The sequence below is a fragment of the Dermochelys coriacea genome, chromosome 15 (genome assembly GCF_009764565.3).
Source record: "Dermochelys coriacea isolate rDerCor1 chromosome 15, rDerCor1.pri.v4, whole genome shotgun sequence".
Taxonomy (NCBI): Eukaryota; Metazoa; Chordata; order Testudines; family Dermochelyidae; genus Dermochelys; species Dermochelys coriacea.
The window spans coordinates 16,075,434-16,092,231 of NC_050082.1; the positions used below are offsets into that span (position 1 = coordinate 16,075,434).

General features: G+C 42.4%; 1 protein-coding gene across 15 annotated transcripts in view; it reads right to left on the minus strand.

The window, feature by feature from the left end:
- The window catches only part of ARVCF (ARVCF delta catenin family member), a 505,185-nt gene that overhangs the window by 118,387 nt on the left and 370,000 nt on the right, over positions 1-16,798 (minus strand). For all 15 annotated transcript variants that reach the window (XM_038372964.2, XM_043498177.1, XM_043498178.1 and 12 more), the window contains 2 exons: positions 14,062-14,666; positions 1,568-2,067 (listed from right to left, as the gene is read on the minus strand). In XM_038372964.2, the coding sequence (XP_038228892.1) occupies positions 1,568-2,067; positions 14,062-14,666 (1,105 nt within the window). The remainder of the gene's footprint in view (positions 1-1,567; positions 2,068-14,061; positions 14,667-16,798) is intronic.

The window sequence follows — 16,798 nt, forward strand, 5'->3', positions numbered from 1 at the left end:
AACAGACAAAATACAAAGTCAGCCATCCTGCTGAATCAAATACTTTAGCAAAAGGCTCCCCTTTCCTAGCTCTATGGAGAAGGACTGGGGGGAAGGGGGGAGTTAGTTTGTGGATTGCATGGTTAGGCCCAGTTTGCTGAATAAATAAAAATGCTTGAGGAAGGAAAAGTATCTCAGTACCAATATCCATCTCAAAGGATGATGACTGGTAAAAGCCTGGAGAGTTGTCACAAATTCTGCAGTGATTATAGCATTATAATGTTTACCTTAAATGTATTATGCCACATTTATGATTGTATTTGCTTGGCAGATCCCAATACAGATGAGGTAGCTAAACATTTCAGTCATTCAAGCCTATTTTCACTTGCTTAGTACTTTCTGAAAAAACTATTTTTGGAGTAAAATCCTCCATCTGGTCTCCATCTAACTGTCATTCCTCCTCCTTCCCCCCCCCCCCCCAACTGTTCAAAGAGGGGAAAATCTATGTTCCTGCTTTCGAGTTATGGGAGGCTGAAGAAGAATAAGTCTCCACAATGTAAAGAGTTGTTGACACTTTCCCACCCCCCTCCACATATGTAACTCAATGGCTGAACTTTGAAACCTGGCATGTAATTCACTACTCATTTTGGAATATGTCCAAGGCTAAGTTCAAACAAAAGCTGGTTGAATAATGGAGCCACAAATATTTGGAAAAAAATCACTTAAGTATATACCGTCAGGTTTTTGTTGGTTTTTTTTTTTTTTTTTTTTTTTTTTTTTTTTTTTAAAAACAGTAGTGCCTCCTTTCCTGATATTATAATGAACATTTCCCCTCCCAAACCTGTCAGCCCCTGTGCCTACCAGTCTGAACATTTTCCAGCCTTTATAGCATTAGCCACACAACCTCACCACATATTGCACAGCACCTTGTTTTTTCCCTTGAATAGATAGGTGCATGCAGCTACACTATGATGTACTTAATGCAGCAGCATCCAGTGGGTCTCATAACATCAGGTGCTTAGGGACATCATATGTTTTCACAGCAAGCAACTCGAGTTTTGCTCATAACCCAACTCCCAGCTACACATACAAATCTCTAATTTGAGTTAAGTGGTGCTCGTAGGGCTCTTGATGCCGTAACTAGTAATGTAGCAGGGATGCAATTCACTCTGTGCTGCTAATCCAATCACTGTGTATAACTCGAGTGTTGTTGCTCTCAATCCAGCTAGGCTTGCTGGAGTGAACTAACTTGATCTGTTACATATATGTAGCCCTCCTAGGGCTTGTATTCACTGTAACATCATGGAGGGTACGAGAGCCCAAGGCACCCACAAAGCTAGACTTCTATGGTGTAGAGTTCCCTAGCGTACTTTGAACTTTTAGTGATCAGCAGCAGGGTCCACACAGACCTGCTGCAGTGCTGTAGATTTACACCCCCACATGCCGCACGCTAACTCGGCATATAGACATGCCCTGAGACAAATGACTGCAACCAGTGGTTCATAACTCTTACACAATCTTGCCACCTTCAAAAATTCTTGTTCCCGAAACCAATAAAGGCTTCCCCTGAAAAAATACAGACACTGACCTGTAATGAGCTCTCTGACTTCCATGTCGTTTGTCTTCCGCAATAACCTGATCAATGCCGGGATTCCATCACAGTTCTTTATAGCCACCTTGTTCTCGTTATCCTTCCCATAGGAGATGTTTCTGAGAGCCCCACAAGCTTTGCGATGGACCTCTGGCTTTGGGTGATCTAGCAGCCCCACCAAGATGGGAATCCCTTTGAGATGCCTCACATCCTTTTTTATTTTATCGTTCTCATAGCACAGGTGCTGCAAGTATGCTGCCGCGTTGGACTTGACTGGATCGATGGGGTGACTGAGCATGGCAATCACTTCAGGGAGGTCAGGGTCCCGCCACCTGGGGTCTTTGCGGATGCTGTCAATGGAGGGGGAGCGCTTGCCCAGGCGTTCAATGCTAGCCATGCTCCCCCTCTCAGGCTGCGCTAATGGTGCTGCATAGCCACCGTGAAGATAAGGGATCCTCTCGTCAACCATCTCTGTCTCAACAGGGTCATCGTAGCCCCTGCACAGAGAAGAACATTTCAAAATTTAAAAAAAAAAAAAGTATATTTAACATTCAGTGCTGCTGAGCCAGGATTAACATCTGTGTGATGATCAATCTTTTTAACCTCACATATGCATTAGCGGTAGGATATTTGCATTTTTCAAGTAGTGTTTTTCTGGCCATACCAAAATTAAGCAGCATTAAACATCACTCAGCAATGAGGAGACCATAGCCTAATATTTGTTTGGTGAGCAGTAAAATGATGACAGGAATTGTAAGTCAGCGATGTTGCTTTCATTTAGGTCATTTACCAAAGCAAGAACTGGGTTACATTTAGTGGGAAACACTAAACCTCATTAATGATGATCCTCTTATGATGAGCTAGAAATCTAAAGGCATCCAAGGTATGGAAAGAAAGCACCTCTCAACTACTTGTAGTTCCTCCCCCAAACACTGCACCAACACACACACTTTTTAGCAAGGATAACAAGGTCCATTACATTTCCAATTCAGAGCGCGTGTTACTGGGGCCCAGACAAGCTCCCTCAGTTCAGTGATCGTTTGCAAAAGGTGGAGGAACACCCAAGTTTTGGAATCAGAGCTCACACCAAACAGATCTTCTGCAGAGTGGGCCAGGATTGGGGCACTCAACTGATAGTGAGGAAGCCAAGGTTTCCCAGCTCTGCCACTGAACTGCAATGTGACCCAGGGTAAGTCACTCCACCACCCTGTCACTTCCGTCCCGGACAGTGGCTAACCCCAGATGCAAGCCCCCAGATGCAGTCATTCTGTGCATTAGGAACAACTGTACTGATCTCTTTCTAAGAGTGGTGTAATTCATTGTATATAGTTTGTGAAATAAGGCCAGCCACAATCACCCAAAATATTTTTGCCCTCCGTAGAAAAGCCCTGATTCTAAGAACAGTATACGATAGTAGTTGAAATTGACTTTTTAATGGCAGTCACTGTAATTCAATCCTCCTACTTTAAAAAAAAAAGATCATATCTTGAGCAACCAGTTGTGAAGTTTCTTCAGTATATTTGTAAGGAGATACATTTTCAGCTTAAGAACTTGTTATTGAAAGAGACAGCTAGCTATAGTTTGACATTTTGAACAAAGTGACATTTGGGAGGGGAGGGCCTTACCTCACATCCTGTAGGCTCAGCATTTCACAAACTATCTACAGCAATGAGTAAATTGGTAAAATGGGGCACAGCAATGGGTAAAACCCCACCTATGCATAACATACTGCACAGTAGTGGGGTGAAGGGGAAAAAAAAATCAGCCATCGGTGCAGGGGCCATCAATCCTGAAAACACAAGAATATTCTTAACTTTATGTACACAAGTGAACCCACTGGCTTACAGAATGACTCGTGTATAAAATTAAAAATGTGCACAAACATTTTCAGAATCAGCGCCTTGTTTATTAAAGTTTCAACCAAAAGACCCACACATAGTAAACTCAGTTTATCTGCCTCTGAAGGATGAAGGGCCGAGTTAGTCCTACAAGGCTCTGAACCTGTGTTCCAAGGAGTCTAACTGTTTTAAACCAGACGCTTAAGATCACTAAGCCATCCATACAGCTACGGTGTACAACGGGGGGTTTTCTGCCCCTCTTCCAATTAATAGTGGTTTTTGTATCTGCTAAAATAAAGGAACTTCTTAGAAGTTAATTATATTACTTCTTTCATTGCTCAGTAAACCTGACAGATGGGATGACTAGCAACAGAAATTAAGGTTACTATTTAGCAAAGCCCCACAGAATCCAAGACAACACAGCCCTCCCCACAGTCATGAAATTGTAAGTACAGCTTATTTGCTTTTTTTTTTTTTTTTTTTTTTTTTTTTAAAAACAATGGAAGCCTTTGCCAGCTGCCATTGTTCTGGGCAGATTGGAACTGTGGCTATCTCATTCAAGCAAGCCATTTTAAATTGCAGGAAAGAGGTCCTTAAACTTTGATTTTAGGCACACATTGTGAATTGCTGAAATATTCCTAATGTCATGCAGATTACTATTTTGCAAGAAGGAACACAGTAATATTTAAGGGACTGCTAATTAAACTAGAACCCTGAGGAGGAGAGTAACTGGGGACAGGGTCTGAACTCAGAGTAATGCAATTAACGTCTATATGTTAAAAAGCATCTTTTCCAACTTTAAGTTACTTTAATTGCTGATCTTAACCAGATATGGAGGAGGGGTGGGGGAGAGGATATAAATGGGCAGCTGTTCAAAACACTCAAAAAGAAACTGAAGAAAATCCTTTTATTGATGCAGTTATTTGTGCATGCACAATTCATTACTTTCTTTAGGTTGTAATTTATAGTGTCTGAACAGCCATTACATTTCCCATTATGTAACAAAGCTGTTTTCAGTCTTCAGTATAAGGGGAAGTAATAACATTAAAATGATTTATTCCCATATACAAGACAAAAATGATAAAGAAAACACCAGAACTCTAATGCAATGAGCAAGATTTTGTTTTTACATGCACAACCTACACCTAGGATACAATGAAAACATGCTAGCTCCTTGCCCCAATCTTGCTCCTAATGCTGTATCTTTACTGTGCCTGGCAAAGCAGTAGAGGGAGACAGAGATGAGCGTAAACAGTCACCCTCTACATGGCTGTTGTTGTGATGAGGTGACTTGTCAATCACCAAGCGTCTGTCAGATCAACTGTACCTATAACTTCAGTTGAACTGTAAAATTAAATAAGTATTATTCTCGTCCCACTAACCATGGGGTTTCCATGCATAAAGATGATGGTAATTATTGTCTAGAGATGAGGCCTATTAACTCACCACAGTGAAACCTCTCTTCAGCTCAGAATTGCTCTTGTTGTTCAAATTGCATGGGCAGTCCGCCGTATGCCCAAACATAATCTCCTTGATTTCATCAAGTCTGCCCACAGGAATCAGATTGAAGACCCTAATGGTGTGGAGTCAAGCGAAAGCACCATGCTCTCTTGTATGACACAATGCTAAATTAGTATATTACCACCAATTATTATTAAGTGTAAAATATTTAAAATAAATTAAAATTCTCATAAAAGTATTTACAACTCTAAGAAAGGATCAAATCCAGTTTTAATACATTTTGTAGAACCAAAATGGGGAGAAAAGATTTTGTGCCTTGAATTACTCCAATACGAAGCTATGGATGCAACACAATGACCTATTGATTTTGCCGAGGCTTGCTGTAAAAATATCATTCCCTGATGAAATCCAATCATTTCAGCACAACCTTGTGTTCAATATGAGAAGCTATCAAATGCCTCAAATTCCTTGAGAGAGCATATGCTCCTGAGCCCTTAAGCCAGCAAAAGACTGTGTGTAGATCAAAGTCAAGGAAAGCAGATGAAGAAAAAGAAAACACTCCTTTGTAGCCATCAGCAACAGCTCTTGACCAGTCAAGCAGTGCCACATAAGCTGCCAGCTCATAATCAAACTAGAAGCACAAACTGACAATGAAAACACAAAAGCCCAAACTGCACAAAATGTTGGCAGGTGCCCAGTGCTATTAATTCTTGATCTTTTTATAAAGTCTGATTCCTACGCAGGCTTTTCAGGCTTTCCTCAAACTCTGTTCCTACCACCCAAAGCCTTCTTCAATGGGACAGTTATTGGAGTGAAACAAACAGGATTACAAATCTGTTGCCATCGCTATAGAACATAAAGACATTTGCCTTCAAACAAGATAAACAATTACTTTAAAGCATTTTCTGGGGAACTATTAATACACTGTACACAGTGTTAATAAGCGCACACAAATTTTCGTCCAACGCACCTCAGTTGAATGAAAAAGGGAGTTTTTCCTCATCCAGTGCTTGGTTAACCTATCAGAAACAGAAACAGCCTCCCCCTCCAGCACAAGTAACATCTGGAAGTTTGCCATGCAGGGCAATGAGTTAATATCTGGGAATCCAGAGCTGTTGCAATGGAACTAAAGGCAATAGAAGAGGGTTCACATGTTTCTGTTTGGGCCCACGTTCAAAACGGTGATAAAGTTATTACGTCGGGGGAGGAGGGGAAGGGCCAGCAATTTAAAAAAAATGGAAAAAAGTTTGTGGGATTTTAAGTGGGAAACTTGAAATGTCAATTCTGCCTTTCCTCAATAATGTCAAAAGGCAGGAAGACACAGCCAACTAGAACAGGTCATTTTCCATCTGCAAAGAGTGCAGAAGTGCTCATGGACATCCATAAACATGGAACAATCACAAAGCCCTCTAGTGGCTAATAAGAAAAACAAGCTTGTTTTGCTGAGGCAGAACCTTAAAATTAAAATAATAATTAAAAAAAGACAATTTTGAACTAGCAGCACCAGAGTGTACTTCATTCAGCCCGACTCTGACCAGGTATCTCAGTACACTTCCATCCCCGGCAAGATGGTGTCTCGAGGTTAACTGCATTCTGCTGTAATTTTTATGCTTATCTCCCTTTTTTTAAAAAATAAGCTGACCTGCATTGAAAGTACTTGCCTGTGCATTGCTATGAAATCAAAATCTGATAAGGATGTAGTCCTGTTCAAAGCAAACGACTAAGTACCTAGAAAATTTAATTTTCAAAACTTAAGTCCTTTTATTCAGAGTTTAAAAAGCATCAAAACAAAGATCCAGATTACTTATCTCCCAATTTCAAACTCACAATTCCTAGGTTTAAACAGTAGAAGTAGAAGGGATACTGTCATGGTTATTAGAACTTAAAAATTGGCTTGCTCGGGTATTTGGGATGTTCCAGACTATCTTTTACTTTCCAAGCGAGTTGTAAGGTTTTCTTTTGTTTTAATTGGGCTTGTGCCCCTTTTTTATTTATTCTTTCAAAATATATAAAAAGAAGCCTGAAAGAACTTTGTTTTATAAACTTTAGAAATTCAGGTTCTACTTAGCCTAGAATATTCTACAGCCATGAACACAACAGGGGATTTTAGCAAAGCAAACCAAACTAACCTACACCATTGATACTCCACCAGTGGAATGCTGACACTGAAGGCGACAAGTGAATGAAAGTTGGGCAATCAAGGGGGAGAAGGGATTTAGAATTAGACTGTTTAAAATTCTGATTTTTACTAGTTTTTGTTAATATCCAGTTAACTTGTATAATCAAGCAGCGTAGGGAACAGAGGCCTTTGTTAAAATGATTTAGCATTTTCTGCCCCTCAATTAAATTATGTAAGGTCCCAATATACATCTTGATAGACCCCAACAAATGCTCCAGTAAAATTAAAAACCCCATAGTTGGTAGTCCTGATATTTCCAGCATTTAAAAAAAAATACAGAAACCACTTGTGTATATAAAAAAGTTAAAGGACACAAACAAGGCATGAATCCAATTAAAAAAAAAATACTTTTACAAGTCACCTTTAAAAGCAAGCAGGGGACCTATTTTACCACAGAATCCAAGTGCATTTCTCTCACCCCAACTTACTGTGGAGCCCATTGTAAACGAACCTGTGCACATTCCTCATGAACAGAGCACAATATGTCAGTTTGCTCGTTTTAATAGCAATTCAACTTGCAGCAAAGACCAGTTAAAAGAAAATCCATCATTGTTTTTATCTTCCCTAGTTATAATAGGGGACAAATGTTAAAAATTCATTTTTAGGTATAGAAACTTTTACAGTGTCCCTTTATGAATGAAGCCTTCACTCAATTCACTAGTTTGTGGAATGCAGGCAGACATTAATTAGTCTTGTATTTGACATACTTTGATGGTTTAATTCTTTTTTTAAATATACGTTTTAGACATACAGGGACACATCCAAAAGGGCTTCAGCTTCGATCTAAAATTCTGCCAGGTCTCATTTGCCAGGAAAAATGATCTAGTGTCAATCGTTCATAGGGTTGCCAACTTTCTACTCGCACAAAAACACAACACCCTTACTCAGCTCCCTCCCCCACTCACTCCATCCCCCCTCCCTCTCCCCACCCTCACTCACTCGCTCTTTTTCACCGGGCTGGCCGAGGGGTTTGGGGTGTGGAAAGGGGTGAGGGCTCCAGCTGGGGCTGTGGGCTCTGGGGTAGGGCTAGGGATGAGGAGCTTGGCGTTCAAGAGAGGGCTCTGGGCTGGAGCAGGGCATTGGGGTGTGGGCTGTGGGTGCAGATTCTGGGGTGGGGTTGGGGATGAGGGGTTTGAGATGTAGGAGAGTGTTCCAGTCTAGGACTGAACAGTTCGGAGGGTGGGAGGGGGATCAGGGCTGGGGTGCAGTGTGTGTGTGTGACGGCTCCAGCTGGAGGTGTGGGCTCTGGGGATAAGGGGTTTGGGGTGCAGGAGGGGTTTCCAGGCTGAGGCAGGGGGTTGAGGTGTGGGGCAGGGGATGAGGGGTTTGGGGTGTAGGAGGGGGCTTCAGGCTTAGACTGAGGGATTCAGAGGGGGATCAGAGCTGGGGCAGGGGAGTGAGAGCTCTGGCTGGGGGTTGCGGGCTCTGGGCTGGGACTGAGGATGAGGGGTTGGTGTGCAGGAGGGTGCTCCAGGCTGTGATCAAGGGGTTTGGAGGGCAGGAGGAGGATTAGGGTGGGGCGGGGAGCGGGATGGGGTTAGGGGTGCAGGCTCCAGGCCATGCTTACCTCAGGCAGCTCCCAGAAGCAGCAGCAGCATGTCCCCTCTCTGGCTCCTATGCGGAAGCGTGGCCAGGCAGCAATGTGTGCTCCCCCAGCTACAGGCGCTGACCCTGCAGCTCCCATTGGCTGCAATTCCTGGCCAGTGGGAGCTGCAGAGCTGGTGCTTGGGGCAGGGGTAGGGCGTGGAGTCCCCTGGCTGCCCCTATGTATAGGAGCCAGAAGGGGGACATGCCGCTGCTTCCAGGAGCCGTGTGGAGCCAATACAAACAGGGAGCCTGCCTTAGCCCTGCTGTGCCGCCGACCAGCCAGCAGTGCTGACTAGAGCTACCAGGGTCACTTTTTGACGCTTTTTTTTGGCAGTTGTTCACTAGTCCAAGTGATAGTGCATAGAGAATTGCACTCATTACCACAGGTCAGGTTTTGAAATTTTTGCCCCTGATGCCGTTTATGTTTGTGTTTTACCTCCTTCAAGAGAATGCAAACTAAGCATTTTGTCATCTACACTCCAGTGTTGGGGACATGGTGTTAATATGAACAACAAAGTTGCCTGAATTCTGAATTTTACAGACCGAGGGGCCCATTCTAAAGATGTGTACGATCCAAACAAATACGCTCAATATAGAGAGCCAGAATGGCAGACTGACTTTAAAAAACACACACAGCCACATGCACAGGAGTTCAAACGGATGGAAAAGTTGCCTTTGTACACATCTGTATTTGAAGAAGATCTGAATCCCCCCCCACACACCCAATTTATATTCAAATACAACTGGTTTAAATTAGGCCAGTGATGAGAGGAGTGTAAGAAAACTGTCAATAGCTGGCTGATTGGAGAGTGGATAAAACTTCCACCAACTGGGAAAGGCAATATGCAGATATAACCCACCTGACTAGGATCCTCTACTTATAGAATTAGATCACTTCAACACAATGCAGTAGACCTAGGATGACTAGCTTTTATCCAAGTTTTCTGGGATGGAATGGGAGTAAGTCCAGTAACTATGGCACCAGGTATAGATCAAGACGTTTATTATTTTAAATTCTAGTAACATCTTAATGCAGCAATAGCTGAGAAGAAACTTCATAAAAAGGAAAAAAAAAAAAAGTCTTGCACTTGGATTTCTGCCATGATCTGGGTGAGCATCCAAACAAAAGTCCCGCTCATTCCCAACTCCACACAATGAAGGAGCAGAAGATGCTGTGGTTTAATGAAGTACATAGTGATATGTTCTCAAGCATTCTATTTCCACATGCTGGCATGATGTTTGTTGTGTGTAATTTATTCCTAGAATTATCTACCTTTACTGAAAATGACACGGGACAAAATAAATCCGCTGGTCTTTTCCAAACTCCAGGGAATATTTGTTGACACCAGAAAAATCGCCACACACAATTCATCCCTTGCACAATTAATCCCTGCTTAGGAAATTGGATGTTGGAACTGGAGCAGCATGCGGGTTCGCAAAGCCAGTGCAGACCTGAGGTATTTCTAGAGCATCTATCACAGGCATGTTTCAATTTAACTTGCAGATAATACCAAGGTCACTGCCAAACGCAAAACATCCTGTGCCTGGTTCAGGTCCAAAGCCACCAGTCTTAAAGAAGACAATTCAGAAGGGTTAGATTTGTTCCAATTTCCTCCTCTGTATACAAGTTTTTATAGTTTCTCCTGTGGAAGTGATTAATTCCAGGTCTACTTTGGTTTGGAATCAACCATTCCCCTATTTAACACCCCTTCCCTGGCATTCCTCTGTGAGCAGTACCTTCCCTGCAGGTATTGATGAGGATCATTGTATGTCTTGTCCTCATACAACACTGTGCTGAGAGAAATCTCATATGGAGTGTGTTAAGAATAGGCACCACCAACCTCAACCTCCTTTATTCTACCTGCCTGTGAAGATAAATTGCTCACAATGTGCTTTTATCCTTTAATTTTTCTGCTATTTGCGCCACTAGCTACGTACATTACCCTGGGACTTGCCTTCCTCTGAAGAATCAGGTATGGGTTATTGCCAAAGACTGGATATTAAAAGTGTTATCAGACACTTCTATCACTACTTATTTAGGCCTAAATGGAAAGAGGACTATTTAACATCTCAAGGCCATACAGTGGCCTGTATAAAACAAAGCTTGATCTTGCTCCCATTTCTAGAGAATAAATATCCACAACACAAATTGCCACCACAATCTGAGACCTTGGGTGATGGTTTTAAAGGACAGTCTAAGATTGAATGGCATGAAAACTAACCTGCCATCTTGTCTCAAATTTAAAAGGATTCCTCCAAGTCTTCTTTGAGGCACAATGGTTGAAGCTTTATTACCATCATCATCCTGTTCTATGCATAGAGGACTTCAGCTTCCAATGCCATCATTTTAGTACCTTTTATGGGCACAGTGATGCTGGTAAACCAGGTGCCGGCTCTTGCCAAGTCTGCAGGCATCAGCAGAGCACTGACAAATTCATAGCTGGAAACCAGACCAGCTCACCTATATGTTAATATTGTTCAAGATAGGTGTTGACTTGTAAAAATGCATTTAGATTCTATAAAATGCTTGTAAGTTGCTGCATGCATTAATCTTACTTGAAATGTCTGTACTCCAAGATAAAATATAGGTTTTTTGACCTGGGTTAAGCCCTAAAAAGACATTCAATGCTGATGGATTACTACGTCTGACACTTTTTGAACTGCAGACAAACTTCTTCATGTATATATGATTGCTTGCTTTAACCTGTAAAAAACCTTTCATTTCGTTTTCCTACTTTTTAGTTAAATTTATTACAGGACTGGCTACCAGTGTTATCTTTGATCTGAAATCTAAGTTACAAATTGATCAGGGGCAAGTGACTGGTCTTTTGGGTCTGGAAGTAGCGTGAATATTTTGCTATTTTTGGTATAAGTGACCATTTATCACTAAGACCAGCTTACCTGGATGTCAAAACAGACTGGAAATCTCAAGGGGACCGTTTCTGACTCCATGGTAAGACTGTTTCAGTGATCTAGGAGTTCGCATTTGTTACTGGGTGGATGAAATCTAATAGAACATACCGCCAGTTTGGGGTGTCTGCCCTGAGGTTGGCACTCTTGTTCATGAGCCACTCCAGACAGTAACTTTACTTTTAAGATGAACAGACTAAAGAGAATTAAAAAGCTATAATCACGCACTAATTAGTTTGGGGCTTCATCATTAAACATGAAGCATTATTTATTATCATTAGCTTCTTATAGATCAAGGGCATACCTGAGACGTAGGTTTAATTGTTTAAATATTTCTTTGAATAGTTGTAAATGTTTAAGAGCAACCATTTTATGAAGTAGATCTCATTCACTCCTCTTACGTTTTCACAAGCTAAACTTTACTGCCACATTCAGATTAATTGCTTGTCAAAGCCCCTTGATCATATGGAAAAACAACGAAAGAAATGCAAAACAAAACCTGTAAATTGGTCCTAACAAGACTGCAGTGGAACAATAAATCAAAGGGATGTTTCAAAAGTTTTGAAAATGCAAAACTGATAGATTCTACGAGAGTATTTAGTTATTCATCCTGCATGCAGTTTGCAAAATGGCAACAAAAATTGAAGTCCCCTGTTGCCTGACTGCTTTTAACAAGTGCTATAAAATAAAATTTTGCCTCGAGGTAACAGAGGTTATTCAAGTTTGGTAGATCAATCAATATTTCAATACCCATCAGCTGCCAGATTAGTGCTCATTTCAACCCCCAATGTATGTAAGTATGAGAGAGAGAAAGAGCTAGCCTGTGAGACTGCAGGCTTGCATCATGTAGAATTTCCAGAAGCTCCTGTACAGCTCTGGCTTCTTATCTTTTTCGTTTGTTGGTGTCAGTTTGGTGACATTTGCTTTTGTGTGTCTTCAGAAGGAATCTCCAATGGAGGGATCAATGGAACTAGATCCAGGTTACTGTACTCAAGATTTTAACTTATTTTAAATGAGAAATAATGGAAATTACAGGTTTCGTGTTAGTCTGTATTTGCAAAAAGAAAAGGAGTACTTGTGGCACCTTAGAGACTAACAAATTTATTTGAGCATAAGCTTTCATGAGCTACAGCTCACTTCATGCATCCGATGAAGTGAACTGTAGCTCACGAAAGCTTATGCTCAAATGGAAATTTAGCAGACATCTTCATAGATGAACCAGGCTTGTATTCTAACTAGATCAATCCAGAAGAGTGGGGAAGGGGGAGACACAACAAATGAGAAGTCAGTATATGTCAGCTAGAAATGACACATGCTTTCAAGGTTTAGAAAGCCAATGAGTGATTTCAACTGAAAAGAAATCCCTTGCTCCCAAGCATGATTTTTCTCGCAAGAACCAGTTCCTGCAAGCCTAATGTGGATGACAGGAGTTCCAGAATGCTTAGCAAAACGTGAGCTGTGACAAAGCAGAACATCTCCCAGGAAAGTAGTTAGAACAGAAGTAATCCGTGACTTGCCTCTCTAGTCGCGTTAAGGGTAATACATATGTTGTCTTCTCCCCTTCATGTGGTTTGACACTACTAAATAACGGCCCAGTCTACATGCACTTCCTTTGAAGTGCTGAGCACCCTTATCTCCCAGCTGGGTTCAACTGGGAGCAGAGTGTGCTGCACATCTCACCGGATTATACTTATTACAAGCGGTATTCCTTCAGCAACATGGAACGACAGGCCCTAAGCCTTTTACAACTGTAACCAGAGGAGTTGTTAATTTTAACATTCCTGTTTGGCAGATAGATACATTCAGGCCCTGCAAAATTCTCACAAATGTACTAGCCCATTTTCCCCATGGTACTGGATGGAAAGACAACACAATATAGTCACAAAAACTGTCTCTTTACAAATAAAAATGCAACATAGCCCTTTGTAAGAGTCAGCACTTTCTCTTTCTAAATATAATCTAAAACTAACCTGCCCTGCAATTTGGGGAAAGGATCCTTGCACACAGAGCATATATCATTTTTCACATAGTGTTTGGTGACTTATGTATTGCAGGGTGTCTATCTGGTTTGTGGTAAGCAAGCTGGTCTTCCCTAGGAAAGCCCACTGGCTCATGGGAGCCAACTTTTCTCCAAAGGGGCCCACTCAAACTCCCTGTCCCACAGGATTCCAGAGAAGGGCTGTAGCAGCATTGACTGGGAGACACCAAATTCCTTGGGAAAGTCATCTCCACACCCAGAATCAGAACTAAATTGGAAACCCAAGCTAGAGTTTTACACTCATTCCTTTTTTTTTTTTTTTTTTAAACTTATATGTTAGGTAAATTTGATTTCTTGTGATTATAAAAGGTTAGTTGTTCATAGAAAGACCATACTGACTGCAACTGTGCCTGTTTTTGCTGCTCAGTCATTCCAGAAGCTTATGCAGACTATTAGAGGTTAATTAAGAGGTTTTATGCTTAAAATAAATCACTAAAATAACTGCAGATAGGATAGCAAACATTCGGCAGGATTTTACCTTCCTTTGTGAGGTCTCCCCCTCTCAGGCACCCCTGCAGATGTCCTTCGGTTCACTGTGGAGTAATCTGGGTCCAGTTCATACCCTTCATCATCTACCCCAAGGCTGCGGTTATCGTCCTCCAGCCCATAAGGCTCTGGCTGGAAACGTTCTGGCTGAGAGCGATTCAAGTCAACATTGCTGCCTGTTGGCACTTGGGGCTGGGCGATGGGACCATAGTTATCCCTTCTGCTTGGCAATGTGAAACTACCATCCTCTGGCCGGTAACTGTTTCCTGGCATGTAGGCATAGCGAGGACGGTAGTTGATGCCACGAGACAAGCTGCCATAATTGTCAGGTAGGTCTCCATAGGCATCGTGGCTGATAAAAGGGCGATACTGGCTTTCATGGCCGTCGGGATAAGAATCATAGCTATTGTAAGATCTGGTCAACGTGGACGAAGCTTGTGGTGTGATGTAACGCTCGCCATTCTTCATGTATCTTCTGTCTATTGAATCTGTGTAGCTGCCCATGGGAGAGGAGCTGTCCATTACAGGCAGGCCATCAGGCCCCAGAGGGACCTGGCGTACTGTTCTAGTGGTGACCGTTTTGACCATTTTTGTGACCTGTGAAGCAGAAACCAATACAGATGTTAACGTTTTCCTTCTGTCTGGCTCCAAGTTTTAGGATGAGTACAAGGGAAATTCCTAGTGAGGAGATCTAAAACTAGACTAGAAAAGACACTAGAAAACATACTGCAAGTGAAATCCTGGCAGACACTAGGTTACCTGACTAACTGACTTATAAAATTCCATACCAGCCTTAGGATGCTGTTTTAGCAATTAGAAAATTGAGCTTATATGAAGGTGGAGAGTCAAAGGCGACAGAATTTAAGGTTGTTATTATTCTAGTTATAAATAATACAACCTTTTCTCCCTTAAGCTCCACTCCTCAACCCCTCATACCGAACCCCTACAAAAAACCATTGACTGCTCTCAGTTACACTGGTGGCAATCTAAAATAATGCCATGCAAGACTTTCATTATTGCAGCCATCCCAAACTGTGCCTATCTAGATCACCTTTTGCAGAGTTTCAGACACTTCTATTGAAGTTATGTTTATGCACAATATTACTTTTGTTTTCATATGATTTTTTCCTCCTTATAAATCCAACCCCAAGTGGGTTTAGACTGTTTGGGTATTTCACTCTGATCATCCAAAGACATGAAGAAATAAATACAAGGAGACCAAAAGAGTCAAAGGTATAAACGTGACCTAGTCACAGTCCAACATTAAACAACGTTAAGCAAGGTTCAGGGTTTGGCATACAAAAATTTCAGTGTCGTACCATGGCCAACACACTAGGAACCTTCATTCAAGATACAGAAAACACTTGACGTTTCAAATGCTTTAACTATTAAAATAAAGCTTTCATTTTAACAGCATCTCTTCTTCTCTTTAGATGGAGAGAGTATTTAGAACAGGGGTGGGCAAACTTTTTGGCCTGAGGGCCACATCTGGGAATAGAAATTGTATAGCGGGCCAAGAAAGCACACAAAATTGGGGTTGGGGTGTGGGAGGGGGGCGAGGGCTCTGGTTGGTGGTGCGAGCTCTGGGGTGGAGCTGGGGATAAGGAGTTTGGTGTAGAGGAGATGCTCTGGGCTGGGCTCCAGGGGTTAGGAAGGCAGGAGGGGTAGGGGTGTGGGAAGGGGTGCAGGTTCTGGCTGGGGATGTGGGCTCTAGGGTGTGGCTGGGATGAGCTGTTTGGGGTGCAGGGTGCTCCAGGCTGGGATCGAGAGGTATAAAGAGCAGAAGGGGGACCAGGGGTTGGGGCATGTGGAGAGGCTCAGGGATACAGGCTCCGAGCGGCGCTTACCTCAGGCAGCTCCCAGAGAAGTGGCATGTCTCCTTCTCCGGCTCCTAGGCAGAGGCGCTGGCAGGTGGCTCTGCATGCTGCCCCATCTACAGGCACCGCCCCTGAAGCTCCCATTGGAGCACGGGAGGGGGCCATTGGTTTATGTAGAAGCCGGAGAGGGGCCTTGCCATGGCTTCCGGGAGCCGCGTGGTGTGGCCCTGACCCAGCGCCCCAGCTGCAGTGCCAGAGCAGGGCAAGCCCCCGACCCCATTCCCCAGTGGGAGTTCACAGGCCAATTTAAAATGGTTCGTGGACTGCATTCGGCCCACAGGCCATGGTTTGCCCACCCCTGATTTAGAAGGAAAAAATAATTTGTCAGACAGTTTCTTTGATGGTATTCAAGATGGCAATAACGGTCCTTTTGGGAAAAAGAGAAAAAGTTAATTGAGATAGACTAGAGCGGTCATTGCTGCTTTTGTTGAAGTCCAATCTTATTTCCTAGAAGACAAAACAGGACCAACATGTATAAAGGGGTCAGGAATAGAACAGCAAAGATAGAAAACAGTTTCTGTCTCTGGAGTTGACTAATTGACAACCTCCTTGCTGAAAACAGCAAGCATATCACATGGTCTTGTCTTAGCCACCCTGAGACCTGACAAACTTATACCAGCTTCCAGCTGTTTAGGGCATTGCATCAACTGTCTCTTTCTGGTCACAGGCTTACTGCTGCTTTGCAAAATATAGTCTTGCTACCTGCAGTAGCAAGTGGCTAATATACACTATTCTTTCTGCTAGCATAGCTTTCAGAAGATATTGTTGCTCATATAAGGTGGTTATAGAGAAATGTAATTTCTGTTATTAGAAACACTGGGGTGAGAGGGAGAATACACTAGCTTCTATTAC